This window comes from Larus michahellis, chromosome 2, assembly GCF_964199755.1.
Source record: "Larus michahellis chromosome 2, bLarMic1.1, whole genome shotgun sequence".
Taxonomy (NCBI): domain Eukaryota; kingdom Metazoa; phylum Chordata; class Aves; order Charadriiformes; family Laridae; genus Larus; species Larus michahellis.
The window spans coordinates 98,466,513-98,487,790 of record NC_133897.1 but is presented as its reverse complement, the minus strand read 5'-3'; the positions used below and the strand labels follow the sequence as shown (position 1 = coordinate 98,487,790).

The 21,278-nt window shown below is 36.7% G+C and overlaps 1 protein-coding gene across 3 annotated transcripts in view; it reads left to right on the top strand.

The window, feature by feature from the left end:
* PTPN3 (protein tyrosine phosphatase non-receptor type 3) overlaps positions 1–20,011 on the top strand; it is a 133,184-nt gene extending 113,173 nt beyond the window's left edge. For all 3 annotated transcript variants that reach the window (XM_074576352.1, XM_074576353.1, XM_074576350.1), the window contains exons 24-27: positions 2,584–2,712; positions 12,681–12,826; positions 13,504–13,639; positions 17,529–20,011. In XM_074576352.1, the coding sequence (XP_074432453.1) occupies positions 2,584–2,712; positions 12,681–12,826; positions 13,504–13,639; positions 17,529–17,606 (489 nt within the window). In that variant the 3' untranslated portion in view covers positions 17,607–20,011. The remainder of the gene's footprint in view (positions 1–2,583; positions 2,713–12,680; positions 12,827–13,503; positions 13,640–17,528) is intronic.
* The last annotated feature ends 1,267 nt before the right edge of the window (positions 20,012–21,278 follow it).

Sequence of the window (21,278 nt, the reverse complement as noted above, 5' to 3'; positions counted from 1 at the left end):
ATTGTTTTTGAAGTTTTAGAAACTGAAAACTGAACAGTTTCTTTTAAGAGGTAGAGGTGATGATGACTCTTGTATACCTTCAGTGTAGCATAAAATGCTCTCTTCGTAGCTTCCTGCTTTTTTTTCCTTCTATTGAGGAGAAACGCAGGTTAGTACTAGTCTGTACTTTGCCCAGTGAGTTGGAACCTTCAAGTAGATTTGTCACTACCTTCTGACCATTCTGCTGGTACCTTAATACACCAGACACTTTTTCTAAGTTTTGTTTACTTTCAGAGATGATTTGTGTTTGCCCAGTTTGTGGGTGAATTTTCAGGGATAGAGAAAGATGTGTGTTCTTGCAGAGGATCCTCATTGCCATATGTCAAACCTTTTCCCAAACCCTGGAGATTTTACATTCTAGAATATCTGTTTTCAATGGTGTTAAGATTTGTACTGTATGATAAAAAACTTTTTTTTTCCCCAGTAATGTTCCTTTTTTAGAACAGTTCCGATAAGTTATTTTGTCTTAAATTTAAAGGGGAAAGTATTACAGATAAGCTACTACAGTAAAAATTTCAGGCATAATGGTTAAAATTTGGATTTCAAGCCATTAAAAATTGAGCCCTAAGAAAGGTAGAATTAAGAAATTTTGACATTTCAAAATTTCCAGCTCTTGCCATTCTGTATTAGTTTAAAAAGAAGTTATAGACAAAAAAAGTTATAGGTGGCACAGGCAATGTTTGTAAGTTGATAGAGAGTCCAAATTAACTAAAGCTGAAATATAAATATGATGAGAATATCAATTTGTTTGATTTCTTTTGGAGCTAGTAACTGTTATTATTAAAATGTATAGGCTGTGAAGAGAACAACTGTAGCTCAGCTGTTGTGGTCACACATAATTAAGTAAAGTTTTCGGTGCAGTGTCTGGGGAGTTGTGTCAAGATTGTTTTTTATGAATCCCATGGATTTTCTTATAGCGCAGTTGGAGTTTTTCTTTAATATGCCTTTCTTATATGTCCAGTGGAATGGTACTTGGAAACTACTTGGTTTGTATTTGTCACATGATGGCAATTATTTACAAGATTAGAGTTGCAGGAGTGGAAGATGAGAATATTTAATTACTGGGATGAAACATTTAAACCTTTATGTTGATGGGCAAACTTGAGCTCTCTTCAGTGTCTCACTGAAATGCTTTTCCAATTTCAGTCTATTCCACAATGTTTCAGCCTTCGGTTAGGTGGGAAATGAGGTAGCAAACTTTCTGTCATTAGCACTGCTCTAAGTTTACCTTTTAAATTGAGGAATAGATATTGGCATTAGGATTACTTCCACAAAAGTTACATGTATGCTGTCTAGATGTACCTACCTTACCTGCCTTTAGAAGGTGAACCAGAAAAAGGAGGACTCTATAATTTCAGCAATAGAGTGGTAGGGATCCGAAGATCGGGCTCTTACTATCATCAATGGAAGACAAGAGAGAAAATGGTTCTTTATGGTTGTATGCAGAATAAATCTATTTTCTTTTAGAGAAGATAGGGTATTTCATAGGTTTAATTTTAATATTGTATTGCACTTCAGCTCTCACTTGTGTTTTGGGGTACCCCAAATCGCATGTACAGCAGGTGCATTCGCATACCTGTATGACTTTGCATGTCACATGTTGGTAGACTTGAAGGTTAAGCCATTATGGCCTTGCATGAAAGCTGTGTGAGGCAGAGGGCAAATTATACTTTCCTGCATCAATAAGAATGTTTCTGGGCTTTTGTTTATTACTTTAGCATTTAGATACAATTAGTCATTTAAGAGAAGATTTCTGTCCTCAGTCTTGCATCTGGCATAGAAAAGAAATACATGTCTCTTTGACAAATGACATTCACATGAACTAAAGTTCACACTACTTTTTGCACTCCAGCATGATCTTGCTTCAAGATCTAAGAATAACTCAGGTTTGAAGGGACTTGTGGAGATATCTGGTCCACTCCTCTCTGCTCAAAGCCGGGGCAACTTTGAACTTCATACAGGTTGCACAATGTCATGTCAGTTAAGTTTTGATTATTTCCATGGATGGTGATTCCACAGCCTCATAAGGCATCTTGTTTCTTTCGTTGACCATCATCACAGAAATTTTTTGCCAACATCTAATAAGAATTTCCCTTTTTGCATCTTTTTTTTTCAGTCACATCTTGTCCTTTCATTGTTCGTTTTCCAGAAGAGTGTGGTTCTGTCTTTGCTATAACCTGCTATTACGTGGCTGAAGTTATTATAAATTCACCCCCTACACTTTTCTTAAGGTGGAATAAATCCATCTGTTTCTCCTCCTACATATGCCTTGAGAAGTCATTTTAGGAATAGCAGATAAGTACCAGAGAGAATGCATCTTGCATCCAATTTACCTGAATTTTTATTATAAATGACTAAAATAAGTTTATAGATAATTAGCCTATTTTGTCATCGTATTTTCCAGTTTGGATGTAAATGCCTCACCAACAAACCAAAATATATTTTATACCACTCCTTGAATTCCCTGAACGATAGTATAGGAGGGGAGGCTGGAAACAGAAGTGCTTGTATACAGTCTTGATGCGTGCTTCATTTTCTTTACAGACCAAATGTCATCAGTATTGGCCTGATCCACCAGATGTAATGGAATATGGCAGCTTTCGTGTCAGATGCCACTCTGAAGATTGTACGATTGCTTATGTTGTTAGAGAAATGGTCATTACAAATGTTGAGGTAAATGCTCGTTATCATTAATCATCCCCATGCAAACATGGATGGACAGGTAGATATAGACTCTGTGTCTGAGCATGTACATCTCTGTGAATATACAAGTGTGTATATATATATGTACACACATTTTAATAAAAAGAATATGTATATAGTATATGAATCGCATAGTATGATAATTTCTTTAGAGCTTCTTCAAAACCATCCTTTTTGAAGTTCTGTAATTCATTATGCTGACCAGGTACTGTAATAAGCTTCACAAAGATGTTTAGTGGTTTTCTGTAAACGGTTTTGCAGTCACTGATTCTTCACAAGTATTTTGATTTTTTTAATGAGAGTTTTTTCTAAGTAACTGCTCTTTCAAGGATGAAATATGGGGCAGTTGATTAATGGCACATGCAGTTAGAACAGCTAAGAAAAAAAGTGAGTCATAGTAGTGTTGTTTGGAGACAAGATGCAGGATCTCACCAGCACCTTTTCATCATCTTTAGTCAGACTTTAAAAAAGAAAAAAATATACTTATATATCTCAATTGAAACATGCTCAATTTATGTAAGGTACTTACATTCCTTAGCTGTTAATGCTTTATGTTAATGGAAGGATTACAAAGCAAAGTTAAATACATGGAATAACTCTTGCATATCACCTTGTGTAGTGAAATCTGTGTTCAGATCACATCTAGACTTCTCACAACCTGAATACAGGGGATGAAGTTTGGATTTTGTTTGTAAGCTGTCCTATATTTCCTATACATTTCCCTCTTCAACTCTTTTCCAAAATTCTAGTCACAAGTATTTTCTAAAAAGATGAAGGGTTTGTGCTATCATAAGATACATGTGTAAGAAATCACTGTGTACCGACCAAATGCTTATTTACAGCTCCAATACTAGTCAATCTTTTAAACTTCTGTATAGTTAAATAGATTTTACTGTTACTAGAATTGCTAGTAGTAAGAAAAAGGAAATATCTGTTTTAAAATGTAACATTTAATTGACATCCTTACAGCAGGATGACCAATCCTTTAGTCTCATAAAATTGTAACTGAACCTGTCACTTGACAGTGCATCCAAATTTGTTTTAATGTGATTAAGATTTCCTTTGTAGTCATAAACATGTGAGATGCCAATACTTAAAGGTCTTCCAGTTAAGATGGACTGCAGTGTTTCAGTTTCTAGCTATGAGAAACCATCCAGTCAGAGAGCAGGATGACTTTTTGTTCTGTTTTTCAGCTAATTAATCTCTAACTGATAAACTCGAAGAAATTAACAGAAGAAATTAACCTCATTAAAGCAATACTGCAGAGTATACATAGGCAAACTTTTAGTTCCTGTCACTCAAATTAGTTGATTGCCAATTAACTTTGGTTAGCTAATGCTTCATGTAAATATTAGTTTACCCTTTTCAAATACTTGTTCTTTTTCTTGATTAGTATTTATCAAACCAGTTCATCGTTTTGAGTAAATGCACCAGTGACTGTCTTTAGTATGTGTTTTCACTTCAGGTGTCTATTTACTAGCATGTGATAAGTCAAAATTCTAATGAGTGGCGTTTTGTTTTTTTTAATACAAGCTAATTCTTTTTGAGAGAAAAGTTGTGCGAGAATATAATGTGCCTTTGTAGACATGTTAACAGATGTGAAAGTTACAAGGATCTTCAAATGTGTAAGTAGCCTCATGATAGCTCTCAGCTGAGAACATCGTTTCTAATGCGAAGGCATATGCTTGCATGGGTTTCATCTGAGTTAGACAAAAGCATGCTAAAGCTAGTCCTAGGTGGATGTGTTTGTTGCGATGAGGGCAAGGTTGTTTTGAGGGGGTCTTTTCTTTTGGGGTTGGGGTGGGATTGTTTGTTGTGGGTTTGTTTTTTTTTTTTCACTAAAGGTGTGTTTATTTGGCTACACTCAGAAGAACACTCAGCTGTCCATACAGCTGTCCCTACCATAAATATATGAACCCAATAATTGATAGCTCTGTGTGCATTTTGTGTTTCAGGTGGAAATTAAAAACCTTTGTAGCTTGTTAAAACATAGCAAAATAACTCTCTGGAAACACTGAAGTGTCTCCTGGTTTTCCATGCCATTTGAGCTCTTTTCTTAAAGCTGACCAAATGTATTCTTCTGGAGGCATCTTGTGTTTGAGTAAACTTTATATGTACTAGCTCTCAGAGATGATGTTGTTGTATTCTTTGAAGAATACATTAAAAAGTCATCTGAATTCAAACCAGGGTTTTATTATTCCCTGAACTAACGTGAGCATCATTGGACTAGTCTTTTTGAAGACAGGTAGCTTTTAATAGTGAGATAGATAAAGCTTCCAAACTCACAAGAGACTTGATTTCTGTTGGAAAGGCATATTTGTGAAAGAATTTTCTGTGAATTAAGTTACACAGATTTCACATCTGCCTTTAGGGGAAAGGAGCTCAAAAGAGAAGTTTATGAAATGATGCCCTTGGCCTTTTGTTCATATATGTTCAGAAGAGTTAAGGAACACGAAACTTTATAGGATTTTTCTGATGCAGTTTAACTCAGTGCTTCTTTACCCGTAATTGAAGATCAGCAAATGACTGCAAATGTGAAATATTTGTAACCTTTCTAATTCTCCTGAAATGAAATATGGATTAATTTCCGCCTTTTCTATTCAAGAACAAGATTGAAAGCTATCCTGTAGCAAAATGAAAGAAAGGCAAATAAAGCACTAACTTTGGGGGTTTGAGGTTGGGGTTTTGTGGGTTTTTTGGTGGGGTTTGTTTTGTTGGTTTTTTTTACTTTTTTAAAAAAGGTACAAAACACTTTGGGGACCAAAACAAACAGACCAAAGGAAACAAATGGTGTAGTGGGAGGGCAAAATTCATCACACAGTACGCTATTTTGTAAAACAAGATAAATGTTTCTTTTTAATCATTGGAAAAATAGCATGGGAAGCCTGAAGCAAACTTTCATTCAATTTCCTTTAAGATAATTGCCTTGCAACTTATCATTGCACATTAAATCTCACCTAGGGAGGAATAACCCCATGCACCAGTACAGGTTGGGGGCTGACCTGCTGGAGAGCAGCTCTGTGGAAAGAGACCTGCGAGTCCTGGTGGACAACAGGATGACCATGGGCCAGCAATGTGCCCTCGTGGCCAAGAAGGCCAATGGTCTCCTGGGGTGCATTAAAAAGAGCCTGGCCAGCGAGTCAAGGGAGGTCATCCTCCCCTTCTACTCTGCCCTGGTGAGGCCGCACCTGGAGTACTGTGTCCAGTTCTGGGCTTCCCAGTTCAAGAAGCACAGGGAACTATTGGAGGGAGTCCAGTGGAGGGATACAAAGATGATCAAGGGACTGGAGCACCTCTCTTATGAGGAAAGGCTGAGAGACCTGGGTCTCTTTAGCCTGGAGAAGAGAAGACTGAGAGGGGATCTTATCAATGCTTATAAATATCTAAAGGTGTCAAGATGATAGGGTCAGGCTCTTGTCAGTGCTGCCCGATGACAGGACAAGGAGCAACAGACACAAGCTGGAACACAGAAAGTTCCATCTGAACATGAGGAAAAACTTCTTTACTTTGAGGGTGCCAGAGCACTGGAATGGGCTGCACGGAGAGTTTATGGAGTCTCCTTCTCTGGAGACATTCAAAACATGCTTGGATGCGTTCCTGACCAACCTGCTCTAGGTGCACCTGCTTTGGCGGGGGGGTTGGACTAGATGATCTCCAGAGGTCCCTTCTAACCCCTACAATTCTGTGATTCTGTAATTTCATCCAGTTATATTTTGAACCTTTCCCCCCTCGCCCCCAGTTTCCCCTGACTCTAAAAAAGCTTTTTCCTTGATATCAGTTAAGTGTGACTAGAAGCCAGCAGTGGAACTTAGCGAGGCTGTGGAGATGATACCTCATGAAGTTAATTATTCACATAACTTTGAAGAACAGTAATTTGGCAAGTTTTAGGTTTTTTTTTATTCTGCCACATCTTATATTAGTTGTTGCCACACGTTGTTAGTTGTTTCCAAAGTGCCCTGTCATTCTCCCACCTGATTTGTTTTATTAACTAAAATAATTCAAACAACAAAAAAAAAGAAATTAAAGATATTTAAAAATTGATTGCATTTCATCCTCTAAAGACAAGTTGTACCATTGCTAGAATGAATGAGGAGTGATCACTACAAAAGAGCACTTACCCCTTTGAAACAACCCAGGTCAAGGTAATTAGGACAATTCCTTGTGTCACCATGTGGACTGTTTAGTGTGATTGTGTAGACAATGGCAATGCAAATAGAGAGATTTGGGGAGAGAAGCTTCTTTTTCATTTTAAAGCTACCACTTCCCATGGCTATCACAATGATGGAAGGAATGATGGAAGGAAAAAGAAAATAAATTGATGCAGCAATTCAAACAAATTGAAAATTAAGCATAAATCTATTCTGCTAAGAAAGGGTTTGCTGTTTATTGAAGAGAGGTAAAATTGCAAGATGAAGAATGTCTGGTGTCTTTCTGTTTAGGAATGACTGGCATGTAGGCCCTGTAGTGACTGTGTTAAATTGATATTAGATGAAACAAAGGCAGCAATGTAAATGACTATACTGCCAGCACTTTCTGCTATAAACAGCTGAAAATAGAATCTCTCTAATTGTTACACGTTTTAATTGTTTGGGCTGAGGCTTTCCATGCCATTTGAAGATTGCCAGATACATGTTATAGAACAGTTTGTGGGCGGAAATGTTGAGTTTGCTCAAGTTAAAGGTTCTTAGATTGTTCCGCTTTTGCTTCTGCACGTTAAACAAGACCTTGTGTTTTCTCTTTCCAAAGAAATCCATATAAATTTGACCATCTGATAAATGTCTTGAACAAACCTGTCGCACTACAGAAGTATTTTAAAGGTTTCTGTGAAAAGTATCTGCACTGAACATGTTCCATTCTGTCGAACACTCATGGTAGAAGACAATGAATTGGGTTTGAATAGTAAAGAGCTGAAGAACAAAAGTGGATTAAAAGTGTTATGGCAAGGGTGTACAGAAGCATAATGAGGTGGGACCAGTGGTCCAAAGAAGTGCCAAATGCCACTGCCAAAGTATCTACTCTTAAGAAACTAAGCTTTAACTCTGATCACTGAGTCTCAGTTTTCAAGGTACACTTATGTGTAGAGCATACCTTTTCCTTCTGAGAAGATAATAGGACCATTTCAAGGTTAGCGTAGTCCTACAGGGTGAATTTTTTTTTTAATTGAAGATTATGTTATAACCTAGACCAAAAAGGACATTAACTGAAAAGGTGGAATGTAAAATCAATTGTTTGGATTTTAAGAGAAGTCAAAATGAGGCTGACTTTTCAAGCCTACCTTTCCTTCTTTCTATATGAGTATTATTATTCTAAGCTGTATATGTTCTTTTTCTGAAGAACACTCGATTGTTTTATTAATCGGGGAGAGTCATTTTAGGAGAATGATAAATTATAATAAACAAGGCTGAAAGCTTCAGAAAAATGAAGAATGGATATTTTTGTGGCTGAAGGTCTTGACAAGGAGATTGTTTTGCAAGTGTTACAGCACCTATTTGAAGTGTTACCTCCAACAGCCCTATACTTTGTCAAGAGTTGTAGTCCCAATGGCAGACTTATTAGAAAAGATCATGTGTCTTTGTGGTTTTGAGCAAAAATGAAGTTGCTTTTGCAGTAAGATGTCTTAAATTTGCACTGGAGGGGTAGGTACAAGTACATATTTTTTATTTTTTTTGATGACACCTTTGCAGCAACAATAACCATTGTCAGAAGGACAGTAGCAAATTCCTTGTGACAGATATGATGCCTTAGGCCTCTGCAGCTGCTTGCTAAGTAAATGTAGGTCAATGCTGTGAAGCAGATAAATGTTGGCCAAATGGCCAATGATAAATTGGGAAAATTACATAATCCATAAGTGTCACTGGAGTCTGTAAGTTGTTTGGACCTTTTTTTTTTGAATCCTGCATTTTAAGCTGATTTTTGGAAATGCCAAATCCATAAATTCAATTGAAATCACTCTGTGAGTGCAAAAAATAGTAAATATTTTAGGAACAACAAGGTGTATAATATCAAGTTAGGCAAAAATAGCATCCGGGCCATGAACAACTCTTGCTGTCTCGCTTTCTGTAAGTTTAGACTTATAAAAGAGAACTAATACAGCCAGATTTTTATAAAGATAAATTCTCAATTTATCTGTCATTAAGATGCTACAATAATGACTGGCATTGAAAACCTCTGTGCAAAAAAATACAAAGTTGTGGAAAGGATTTAAGCTGACTTGCAGAGAATAACAGTTTGGACAGCAGCTTGAGCATAGTGAGAAGCTACCACTTATTTTTCATTACCAGGTTTGTACAAAGAATCAGGGTGTGGCAAAAACGGTGTGTTTAAGTATTGTTAATAGGATATGTACAGTGAGGCTAACTATGGGACCAATAACTATGAATCTAGCACTTTTTAAATGTATGAGTGCTAGATTTTAGTAACCGTGATGGTCTTTCAATGCAAGTTATGTCCATGTGTGGAGGTATTTAGCTGACATTTTCTGAATTTAAAAGCTGACTTTCATTATGAGTATAAAGACTTGAAGAGTTTTGTATTTAAAAAACAAACAAAACAAAAACAACAACAAAAAAACCCCAACAACCCACAAACAAACACAACACCAACACTAAAGAAAGCTTTAAAAAAATCGGGACTTTATCAGAGTAGTGATTTGGTATCTTCTGTGTAAGACATAAAAGTATTAAAATTAGAAAAAATAGCTCTAACATATTCATATAACTACTGTTTACAACAGGTTTATCTTACTAATAAGAAATCAAGTATTTTAAAATACTTGTGCATTTTGAAAAGCAAGTGATGCAGTTGTCAAGTTTTAACAATGTAAATCATCTCAGACAAACCAAAAGAATCAAAACTGATTATATCAAAACACAAATAACTAGAAAACTATACTGAAGCTTGAGGCATACCTGGAATAATTAACAAACAGCTATGTTGGTCTCTAGGGACAAATAGGGCCTGTAACAGAAAATGAAGATGATCACACCAAAAGAAACATCCATGAGGACTAAGTGCATGCTCTTACAGTGTATTTTTACTCCAATTAAGTCTTATGTGACCTGGTTGTTGTACTTAATGACTATGAACTATTTAAAAAAAAAAAAGCAACGCACTATAATTGAGTCTAAATTACTGATAAATAAAAGTTAACTCCTCTTTTCTGAGCTTTTAAAATGGCTTTTGGTGTTACAGATCAATGTTAGTGGTTCTCAGGTATGCCACTGGCACTTTTCCATGATGTATGCCTTGAAATTCTTGAAGCATATGGAAAGTGACTGGATACTCACTTGCTTTTGGGTAATTTTGGAATGAATCAAGTCTTTGTTTCACCTGAATGCTGTAATTCAAATGTGTCTGATTTAAGAGAATCAGCTCAAACTGTTACATGTGATTGCTGCATTGTCTCATTTATCTTTTGAAGAGATTTTGATTAAGCATGCGCAGATTTGCAGAAGAGGGCATTTTAATGATTTTTTTTGTCATGTTTTTATATTTTTTCAGTCTGCAACATTTCAGAAAAAATTAAAGTGTAATCATTTGATCAAGCTCAACTACATAATGGCAACAACACTGAGTAGAAAAAGGCCATGCTTTTTCTTGCAGAGATACTGGTCATTGTGGGTTATTTTGATGACCTGGATGATAGATCCCAATGCAATTTGTGTTACAGCAAGCTTGGTCACTAATGTTACATTGTCCACTTGGGTCTTATGGTAGACCTTTTAATTGTGATTGCTCAGGCTCTACCTTAAAGAAGCAAAGTGTGAGCTGTGTTGTTTACCTGCATGTCCTTGGTGGCAATTGTAAATTTCTGCAATTACTTTGACTGGAATAAATGCATTTCCTAGGACTCTAATTGGTACTTAGGCAGTAGTCATTCTGTCTTCTGTATCTTACTAGCCTGTTCCCCGGGAGTGGAACCACTTCCTCAAGCGGAAGAGGAAAGCGAGCAGTTGAAGGCATTTAAAACAGGTCATATACTTCAGTTGTTGTGCACTTAAGTGAAAAGGAAAAAAACACTTTTATACTCACTGGCATCATGAAAACATTCTTGTGTTAACCACTAGGGAGAGGCCAGCTTTTATAGACCAATACAGTGATCATAGAATAGTTTAGGTTGGAAGGGACCTTTAAAGGTCATCTATTCCAACCCTCCCTGCAATGAGCAGGGACATCTTCAACTAGATCAGGTTGCTCAGAACCCCTTCCAACCCGACCTTGAATGTCTCCAGGGATGGGGCATCTACCACCTCTCTGGGCAACCTGTTCCAGTGTTTCATCACCCTCATTGTAAAAAAAAATTTCTTCCTGATATCTAGTCTAAATCTAATTAGTTTAAAACCATTACCCCTCATCCTATCACAACAGGCCCTGCTAAAATGTTTGTCCCTTTTTTATAAGGGACATCTTTTTATAAGCCCCCTTCAAGTACTGCAAGGCCACTATAAGGTCTCCCTGGAGCCTTCTCTTCTCCAGGCTGAATAATCCCAACTCTCTCAGCCTTTCCTCATAGGAGAGGTGCTCCAGCCCCCTGATAATTCTTGTGACCCTTCTCAGGACCTGCTCCAACGGGTCCACGTCCTTCTTGTGTTGGGGACTCCAGAGCTGGACGCAGAACTCCAGGTGGGGTCTCACCAGAGCAGAGTAGAGGGGCAGAATCACTTCCCTAGACCTGCTGGCCACGCTGCTTTTGGTGCAGCCCAGGATAGGGTTGGCCTTCTGGGCTGCAGTAAAGTGATAAAGGAGAGTTTTGTTCCAATAGGATGTCAAATGTTAAGTCTAGCAATAGACATCGATAAAATGCAGCTAACAGTTTAACTGTTGCTAAACGTGTGGAAGAAATAAAGGAGCAATGTGAAAATTTGTCTCGGGTTGTAAAGAGTGAGACATCCTCATTGCATGATGCAGCAGAGCTCAGGAGTGTCTTAGGTTGTTTCCTTCCTACCCTAATAGTTGGTTACATCTGTAACATGGCAGTTGAGCCCAGTCTGAAGGCAAAGATGATTGAGTGATTTCAGTTTAGCTCTTTGTTAACTTTGATTATGAAAGAACTTCCGTAAAGCCGTCTTTTTTAATGTATAATTGAATGAAGAAAGAGCTCCTCATACAACAGAATCTTTTAACTAATTAAATTGCTTCCATAAAGAAAAAACGTTCTTCTGTGGGTTGTACAGAAATCATTCATATATGTACAATGAATATGTATGTATGAACACTATATATATAGTTTTCTAACAGAAGCCAGAGTTAGCAAATCTTGCAGGCAAGTTTATATTATAAACAGGAAACCGTAAGTACACACAGACATGAATATTTAGAATAGATGTGCAGCTGTACTTTGAGAGATAGATATGGATAGCAGAATGAGAAAAAAATGGAAATTGCATTCCATTTTTTTTATGGGAGGACCTAATGTGCTGCATTGAACAGGTGATATGTACCTTACAGAACTGAACCAGTGTGCAAGCATAGCATTCCTCAGTGCTATAGCGTATGTATAGTCTCATTACCATGCCGGTGAGTTGTGATTGTGTAGTCCAAGACCCTGTTATTTTGGTGTTCTGAATTGTTATTGTGCTGTTTTCAGCTGTTTCTTCCATCCTGTTCTAGACTATTATATAGTACTACTAGGCATAAGTCTTGTAGCATTTTACCTCAGGTCAGTCATTCATTTCAAGGTATAATAGGTCAACAGTCAATAAATTAAAAACCAGAAAATCTGTTTAGATCACAAACGTTGAGCTTGGTAACTCATTTATTTAGAAAATGTTATGCCTTTTGCATGCTTTTTAAGAATTACATATTTATACTAACACTTTCTATGTCACATGCATCTTACAGCACCTTCAGAATACGCTTACTGTGAAAAGTATGACTTGTATCTAGTAAACATTAATACAGGAATCATAATACTTTTTGAAAACCTTACTGTATTTTAGACAGAACAACAACACACCATCACCCATCTCCAGTATGTTGCTTGGCCTGATCATGGTGTGCCTGATGACTCCATGGACTTTTTGGAGTTTGTGACCTGTATGAGGCCAAAGAGAGTAGAGAATGAGCCGGTCCTTGTTCACTGCAGGTACTTGTTTTAAAATTCTGATTATAGACTTGCTTCAGCCTTAGAATAAGCATTTGCTTTGAAAAGTTTGTCTGCAAGACAGGACACTCCTTGAATTAGATGAAAATGTTAAACTGTGCAATACTAGCGTTCACTGTTGAGGACAGAAGCGCTGGTGCTCTATCTAAAGGACGAGTTTCTTTTCTCTCCCTTTCTCCTGCAAACTTATGGTGAAATGGGTTAGTCACATAATTATCACTCAGCTGATATTCTGCAATGTAAGTTGTTCTCCATTTTTATCCTCTACCACCTTTGTAACCTCATTTTGAATAGTACTGCAAAGTTGTCTCTTTTTTCTACTGTTCAAGTGCCTGTCAAAAAACAGTTACTCTTACCTTTTTTAGTCAAAAATACCAAACCAGTACATTTAGATTTGTAAGCAGTTGTAATAGTTAAAAATCCATTTGCTTTAAGTGAGGGTTTTTATTTATATAAAAATTCTAATTTTTTTTTTAATAATTGGCAGGAAATATTGCTGAAATTGTTTTGAAGATAAGCTTCACACTCTGTTCTAATTTTATTAAGGCTTTCCTGTAATTTCTAAGGCTGTTTAGCATCCTGGTATTAAGACTGTGATATGAATCTAGTGCATTGCAAAAACCTAATTTTATAGACTATTTTTCTGTTACATTTCACAGCGCTGGAATCGGTCGCACTGGAGTATTGGTCACTATGGAAACGGCCATGTGCTTAATTGAAAGAAACCAACCTGTTTATCCACTGGATATTGTACGAAAAATGCGAGACCAGCGAGCTATGATGGTGCAAACATCAGTAAGTGATGGAGAGGAAGCCTCATTTTCTGTATATATGCTGCACTTGTCCAATTCTAAAACAGATCCAAAAGTTGAAGTGATCTAGTTGTTTGCATCTTTAGTTGCCATTCTATTTCATGCTTCCTACATTTAGCATAAATAGCATGGTGGCAAAGGCTGCTTTGCTTGTGAGGTGTGTATTTAACTTTTTTGTAAATGTTTCTTACCTTGCCATTATAAGATAACTGATTTCTATATATTGCAAGTAGTTAGAACGCACAAGGTTAGACTTGCCCAAACCATCTGTTCATGGTCTTCTGTCTAAATTCTCTGCAAGAAACTAGAATAACTTTTTGCTTTTCATTCTAGTACAGAGCCTTATAGGAAATTATTAAACTGAAGGTAAAATTGGTGAGTTTGTGGTATGATTTGAAGATGGGAAGTGGCTTTTCAAAAAGCCACTTTAGAAGTAGAAATTCGATAGTAACAATATATGTATTTTTTTAAAAAATTGTGCCACTACTCCAGCTTGGAAAAACAAAGGGCAAGAATGAAATTCAGGAGACATTGGGTAGTATCAATAACTGAATGATTTTGAGATGGAATTGGTTCAAAGACAATTTGAGATCATGAGGGCAATTTTGTGTCAGCTTTGCAAATGAACATACTGATGTTAGAGACCAAGGATGAAGGATGGGGACGCTCTACTTTCTTGGGTAGAGGTTGTATGACAGAATATTAAGTGTGGGTTGTCTCAGAGAGCTAAATGCCCTATGGCAAATGGAAGTAAAAGGGTTTAGACCTGCAAAGTCAACAGTTAAATTGGATGTTTCTGTCTCATCTTCAAAAGAAAATGCTTTAGTTTGCACATGATCAAGGGAAGGAAAGAGGTAACTTGAGAAAACAAATTATATTCATTAACAGGTTAATGACAACAGGAGCCAGCATTATGATTGATAGATGGGGGGAAAATCTTGTATTATCAAAGAGTGTGAAAGTGTCAGGAGTTACGGTTGCTTGCGTAACAACAGAGTGCTCTGTGAACAGAGATTGTTCACCCATGCTGCTGGGACTCGTCGGTCATTGCAGTATGAGTGCACTCTCTGGAAGTACATTGGGACTGAGGAGGAAGTTGTCCGAACAGTCCCCTGCCTGTTCCTTGCAGAAATGGAAGCTGAGCTTATGACACAGGATGTCATGAGATGAGAAACCTTAGCCTCAAGGTTAAGGAAACTGAATGTTGACTTCTGGAGTTGTATCTGTCCGTGCGCCTCAGTTTGTAAAATGAAATGAGCAAGTTCTGCCTTAAACTTTCCAGAGGTGGTCATCTTTTTGGGAATCAGACACGAGAACCTGAAGTAAACTTCAGCTTGCCAGAAGGCTGAGTCCCTCTTGTTACAACAGAAATCAGCAGGAATTGTCCTTGTGCTCTACAGTTTAATGTGATTGAAGGATATGGGCAGTAGAAAACTGAGTATCTAAAATAGGATTCTTTACCTTGCTTATTGTGTTCCCCAGTTCACCATAAGCACAATCAGGAGAGGGCTGATCTGTAGCAGCAATACTGTGAAACTAAATTCACTTGCTATTTCTGAAGTATGCAGATACTGTTGTGAAAAGCCAATGAGCAGAATTGGCATACTGTGCTGTAAATGAGACACAGAAGCAACCACTCAAGTGTGAGAAAGCAGAATATCAGAGAGCTGCATGTTAACATTTTGATGTACCCTGGGTCCTCTATAGCATTCCCATGCCTGCATTCCAGCTAGCCCCACTGCTATGTTTGATATGCAGCTTAGGGCTTCTGGGAGAAGCCGTTAGGGACTGCTCAGTTGTAATAGCCTTCAGCCTTGCCTGAAGCATGTTCAGCTGCCCTGTGGGGGTTGTGTGTGTGCTTCAATTCTAAGATGATACATATAGCCAGATGCATGTTGTGAGTTATTATCAGACAGAGCATACTCAGTAAGAGTGGACTCATCAGAGCTATTAACAGGTCCGTTTAGTGTCTGCTCTTACTCCTGTAGTTACTCAGCTGTAGTTCCTCAAAGACCTGCAATTTGGTCATCAAGAACAGCAAAACAAAACCTTTGACCAAAATAATAAAGCTATAACAAAATTTGTGTAACTGTACAGCCTTTCATTTAAAAAAAAACCCACAAACTAACCATTATGTTCCATTAAAGAGAAATTAGAGATACTAAGCAATACAGAAAGCAGTGCTTTAGGGACATACATAATAGAACTAGTTATCAGCTGAGTGAGCAGTAAGAATACATGCAACAGATAAGAGCAAAGAAAACAAGTAGTCAGAGTCTGAGTCAGAGGAAGCAATGCTGAAGTCCTCATTCTTATTTGTTCAGTACCTTGATCACACAAAGGAGTTAACAGAAGTGTGGAACAGAGAGCTAAATATCACACTTGGCTTGTTCAGGCAGTAGAAATATGCAAATGACAATAACAAGAGAAAAGTCAAGGTAATTAAGAAATAAAGACAAAAGAACAGAGTGATATTGAATGTGGGAGTAGTTGACTGAAAGGTTGAGAGAAAAGGCAAGAAAATCGAGATGCAGAAAATTAATTTCCATCCCCCAGTTTTCCTTAAGTTTTTCTGTACTTAAGAGAAAATTTATTGCATGTTATGGACAAGGATAATGTTCCTAAGTACTGATATTTAAATGCAACCTAAGGTCGCCCAAGCGTTATCTTTTAGCCCTGTCCTTTGGGGGAGATATTGGGGGAATGTTTCCAGATGCTCCTGGAGAGTTGATGAGAGCTGACGTACAAGGGCAGCTGGGAGAACATTTCAAAGGTGCGAAAAAGGATTTAGAAAATGTGAAGCTGTGCTTCTCTGAATATATGACATGGAGTTTTGGAGAAAGGTGTTCATTTGGGGGTTTTGACAATAATGAAAAGTACTTCCAGAGAAGAGGAGAGGTATGCTTTGACGTTTGGAAATTCTTTTAAATTTCCATCACCTTGTGTTCTCAGGCTTGTGCTAGTCATAAAAATTCATTCAGGCTATGTGGATTTTTAGTTCTGCGCTAGTCCTGTCGCTAATGTCTCCTTGTATCGCTTTTCAGAAAGAGGCTTACAGGCTAATTGCTTTTAACAAATAGGTACATCAAAAGATCATGGAAGAAATAGTCTTTCTGATAGTATAATTCATAGAAGAAACACTAATCTAATTTGTAAAGACTTTATAAGAACTAAATTATCTCAAATTGTTGTGTGACAGAACAATTAATGTGGCTGCTACTATTCAAAACTATTCGTTCCAAAGGTTTTGGTCCCATTCTGTTACAAAAAGAGCTGTGTGGTCTGATCACAAATTGAAAATAAAGCCACTCCATTTTCTGCAATAGTGCGGACAGCTTAAAAAAAAAAAGTTTTAGCAAGACAACTGGACCTATATATCTTATATGGTAACTTTAAATGTGGTTTTGGTTATGTAACTTAAATGTGTCCAGTAACTGCAGGATTGGCAGCGTTAGAATACTTGTAATAATCAGATAACACTACCAAAAAGTAGATGAGATATATGAAGAACATAAATAACTAGTTGAACTTCAAATCAGAAGAATCGTATACGTTTGCATAGCTTTTACAAATAAATCCTATTCCTTGAGACTTAAGCATGTGTTCTTTTAAATTTGGGGATTCTGTTTTTCTTGGTGTGAGATTTTTAATGCTTGTCCTTCAAGAAGAGTAAATGTTACCTTTGTTTACTGTGAATACATCCAGGAGGGTTGGATTTTCTTCTTCCATCTTTGGATCTCCTCTCATCTTTGGAACTCCTCTCCTGTCATTGTCCAGGAGAAAGGGAAACAGTGGGACTGTTAGTCCTATTAGATACTACTCTATGATCAGGAGTTTAATCATCTAATTTATTTTTTTTCTGTCGTACACAGAGTCAATACAAATTTGTTTGTGAAGCTATTCTTCGTGTTTACAAAGAAGGATTGGTTCGACCACTGGATTCCAGTTAGCACAGCAGTGAAGGATGAATTCTTTTTTCCCCCGAAAAGACTGCTCCTTAAGTAAAGCAAGGGCTCGTTTCTGAAAGCAACTATAATGGACTAGAAGCCCATGAAAAGACAGATGAGCACATTTGAACTGTGGCACTTTAAATTTCTCAAGAAGATTACTAAATCATGTACAGTATAACAAAGTCATGTAGATAAATATATGAGAGCAATTGTGTGTAATATGCTTTATTCACATAGACACCATAAACAATCATGGAAACCTTAATAGATATATTTTACTGCCTTAAAACACCCTTCACTTTTTTATGTTACAAAGGTCCTTGTGTTTCTTTTGAAAATGCAAAAAGGAAACTAATAGTATTGAAATTATTTGGCTTAAGAAGGTATTTGATATCTTTGTATTGTATGAAAGTTCATTGAAGGTGAATATTTGTAACTTTCTTATTGGGACACTAAATATTTATGGAAATGTAACCTTGACTTCTGAAAGACTGATGAAGAGCTTTAAAGGATAATGCATAACTACTGTACATTAAGAGCTGGAGAAATTAAGTATTCAGTTACCATAAATCTATTAGTAAGTATGCCAGCTGTTATAATATGCTTCTTAGAAATCACATCTACTGTATGTGATGTGCAAAATAATGCTGCATTTAAGCATTTATGCAGATGGTACAGTCTACATCTTCTGTTCATCAATTTTAATGGCAACTTGCCCTTTTAACAATGACCTGCTTCTTACAGTTTTATTTACTGTACTCTTTCTCTTCTGTTTCTGCTGACTGTCTCCTTTATACTTGTTTTTCACTGCTGTTTTTATATGTGGACTGAAAACATTTTAACTTAAAATGAGGTTTAATTCTTTCACCTTTGTTTCCATGTGTATTTATGAGTTCTCAAATGTAAATGTGGGTTAATGTTGCACACAAGTACTATACTTTTGGCTAACTGTATATGCAAAGTAGTCTAATCCAATACTGGAAGAAAAATTACTACTGAACCCTTCAAATATGTTGCTGCTAATTCAAGGTGTGAAGCTTACAAGGGCACAGGTGTTGCTAGTGTCCAGATATTGATAAAATGTTGACTTGCTGCCCTTCAGCAAGAACTGCTCTTATCCAGTGAGACACAACTCCCTTTTGCAAGAGGTCTGTGGATTTACTGTGTTTCTTGCTTTATGGAAATGCAGCTAAATTCCCATGAAGATTTACGTGAAAAGAGAGAATGGATTTGTACATTGATGAATAATTCACCCTGAGGTACACTGGTCTCCATTTCATTTCAAATGGGAAATTTCTGAACAATATAACCACATTTGTATGATGTTAATTTATTTTGTGCGTGCTTTTTGATTACCCTGAGATAGTTCTTTGTTTTTGAGTAGTGTTTAAAAAAAAATACTCTAAGGGACTGTTTAAAACTCTGTTATTTAAAAGATTAGTCCTAAATAAGGAAAAAAAATTATGGGGCATAGTAGCCAGATGTTTATACGTGTATAAAAGAGAAAATTAGATAACTTTCTTTTTAGATATATATATACACACACACATATTCAAGTATATTTTAGAATTATGGTTTGTATTATGGATATTGTCATTTATATCTGGAGTTTCATTATAGAAACTGCCACAGCTGTACAATATGCATCCTCTCCTGTTACCAGAAGGTTATGTTTTTTCCCCAGGAGATAGCAGAAAAGTGAATGTAGGATGTACTAAGTTGCTGACTCTTATCTTCTGTAGACTTGGTCCTTTCTTCAAGATCCCATTATTTGTTATAGGTAAAGAAGATACCTGGTTACTATTTATTGATCCAAAGAGTTGTAATTGGAAACTTGGAACGCTTCTTGGCTTTGTTGGGTTGAAGGGTGAATAGGTTTGTGCTCATTCTCATATGCTGCATTCCAGATTTCACTTTCACTGAAGTTTTTGTAATACTTTGGATCATTACCCTCCTGCTTGATTGGTTACAGAATGGAAGGCAAGAGACCGTAACTCTGATTCACTCTTAACTTGCTAAACTGCATCAGGTCGTTCAATCTGTCTGTGACTCCAAATGTAAAATGATACTGGACCTGCACACGTTGCTCGGGAAGCTTTTTTGAAAAATGCGTGTGAAAAACTGTTGTACAAGTGCAGGCTGCCCGCTGCTGATAGAATATTGAGCAATGAGAAAAACTAGTGTCTCTTTCCCACATGAGGAGTAGTGGCCACTAAAGAATCTGTGCCTGCTGGGTGGTTAACAAAAGCCTCCCTTTTCTATGTGCCTTTATGTTAAAACATATCTTCTTTTTTTCTTTCCTTTTTTTTTTTTAAGTTTTGTTGTGCCCAGGTCTCAAAGTCATCCCTTGCAGTTAGCATGACTCGCAGTTAATAGTTTGTCAAGAAGTGAAGAAAGCAAGGAGGAAAAAAGGCAAAAAAATAAATAGTAAGAAAAATGTTTAGAGCATCTCTTTGTGATATCTTTCAGGGAAGTACTTGATTAAACTTTAGGTTTATTTGTGTTCAAGGTTATTGCTATATCCCTATAGCTATTTATGTTTCTTCATGTTGAATATGTATTTACCAAAACACTGTAAATCTATTCCTTGTATAACTCCAGTCTCAAAATACATGGTAGAGGCTCGACTTACATTAGTATGTGTTAAATGATGATAGTCATATTGTGACAAATGCTGCTTTTGCTCTGGTAAACTTAAATGGGTTTGGTAATACCATTCATGAAATCTTACTTCGATTTTAATAACTTATTTGAAATTGCTGGCCACTGAGAAACTGCTCAAAGCTCTAAAAATAATCTCTGTATTATTTGATTATTATTATTTTTTGTAAAACCATAGAGCAAATATTAACTACGCAAGTATCTTGTACTTCGTGTCCATCTTTATTTCAGTCTTGCTGGGTTTTGCACATGTACCTGTAGGGTCCATAGAGGAGAATGAAGGGGGTTTTGTTTTCTCTCTGTAGTGTGTGATGACTTTGCACTGAATGATGTATGCCTTAGATCTGATCTTGCAATGAAAGCATAATTATGAAAACAACTTCTTAATGCTGGCTTTTGTTTCCATGAGAATTAGGAAATTAAAAAGACACAGAGTTGATTGATTTGGGGTTGGGTGGGTTTTTTTGGTAGGAGTTAAAACTCCTAACACAAGATTGTTAACTGTCAAGCAATTGGCAAATAGCAGAAAATGCTGTGAAGTCAAGATTCTGTATAACCTTCATAAACAGTTTAACCTCAGTTTTGCCTGTGCTTGTGTGATCGTGACAGTAAGTATTCCAAATTTCTAGCATGGCGGTGGATGAAGAGGGAGTAATAAGCCTTTGAGGTTTTCATCACTGTGAAATACACTAACATTTATTCTTCAGAATTACTCAAGTTTTAACTGAATGGCTTTATATTTGCTACAGAAGTAACGAAAATACCTATTCAGAATGTCTTCAGAAATATCACAGGGGAATGCTTGTGAGAAGGAGCTGGGAGGGAGAGATCTTACCATGTATTGACAATAAGAAAAACGGTGCCGTAAACCATTAATGCCTTTTGTGTAACAGGATGTATGAAATATGAGACATTAAAATACAACCAAACCTTGAATAGTGGTGGTGTTTTGCAAAAAAAAAAAAAAAATTATTTTGTAATCCAGGGTTTTGCTTTCAATAATCCTGTCTT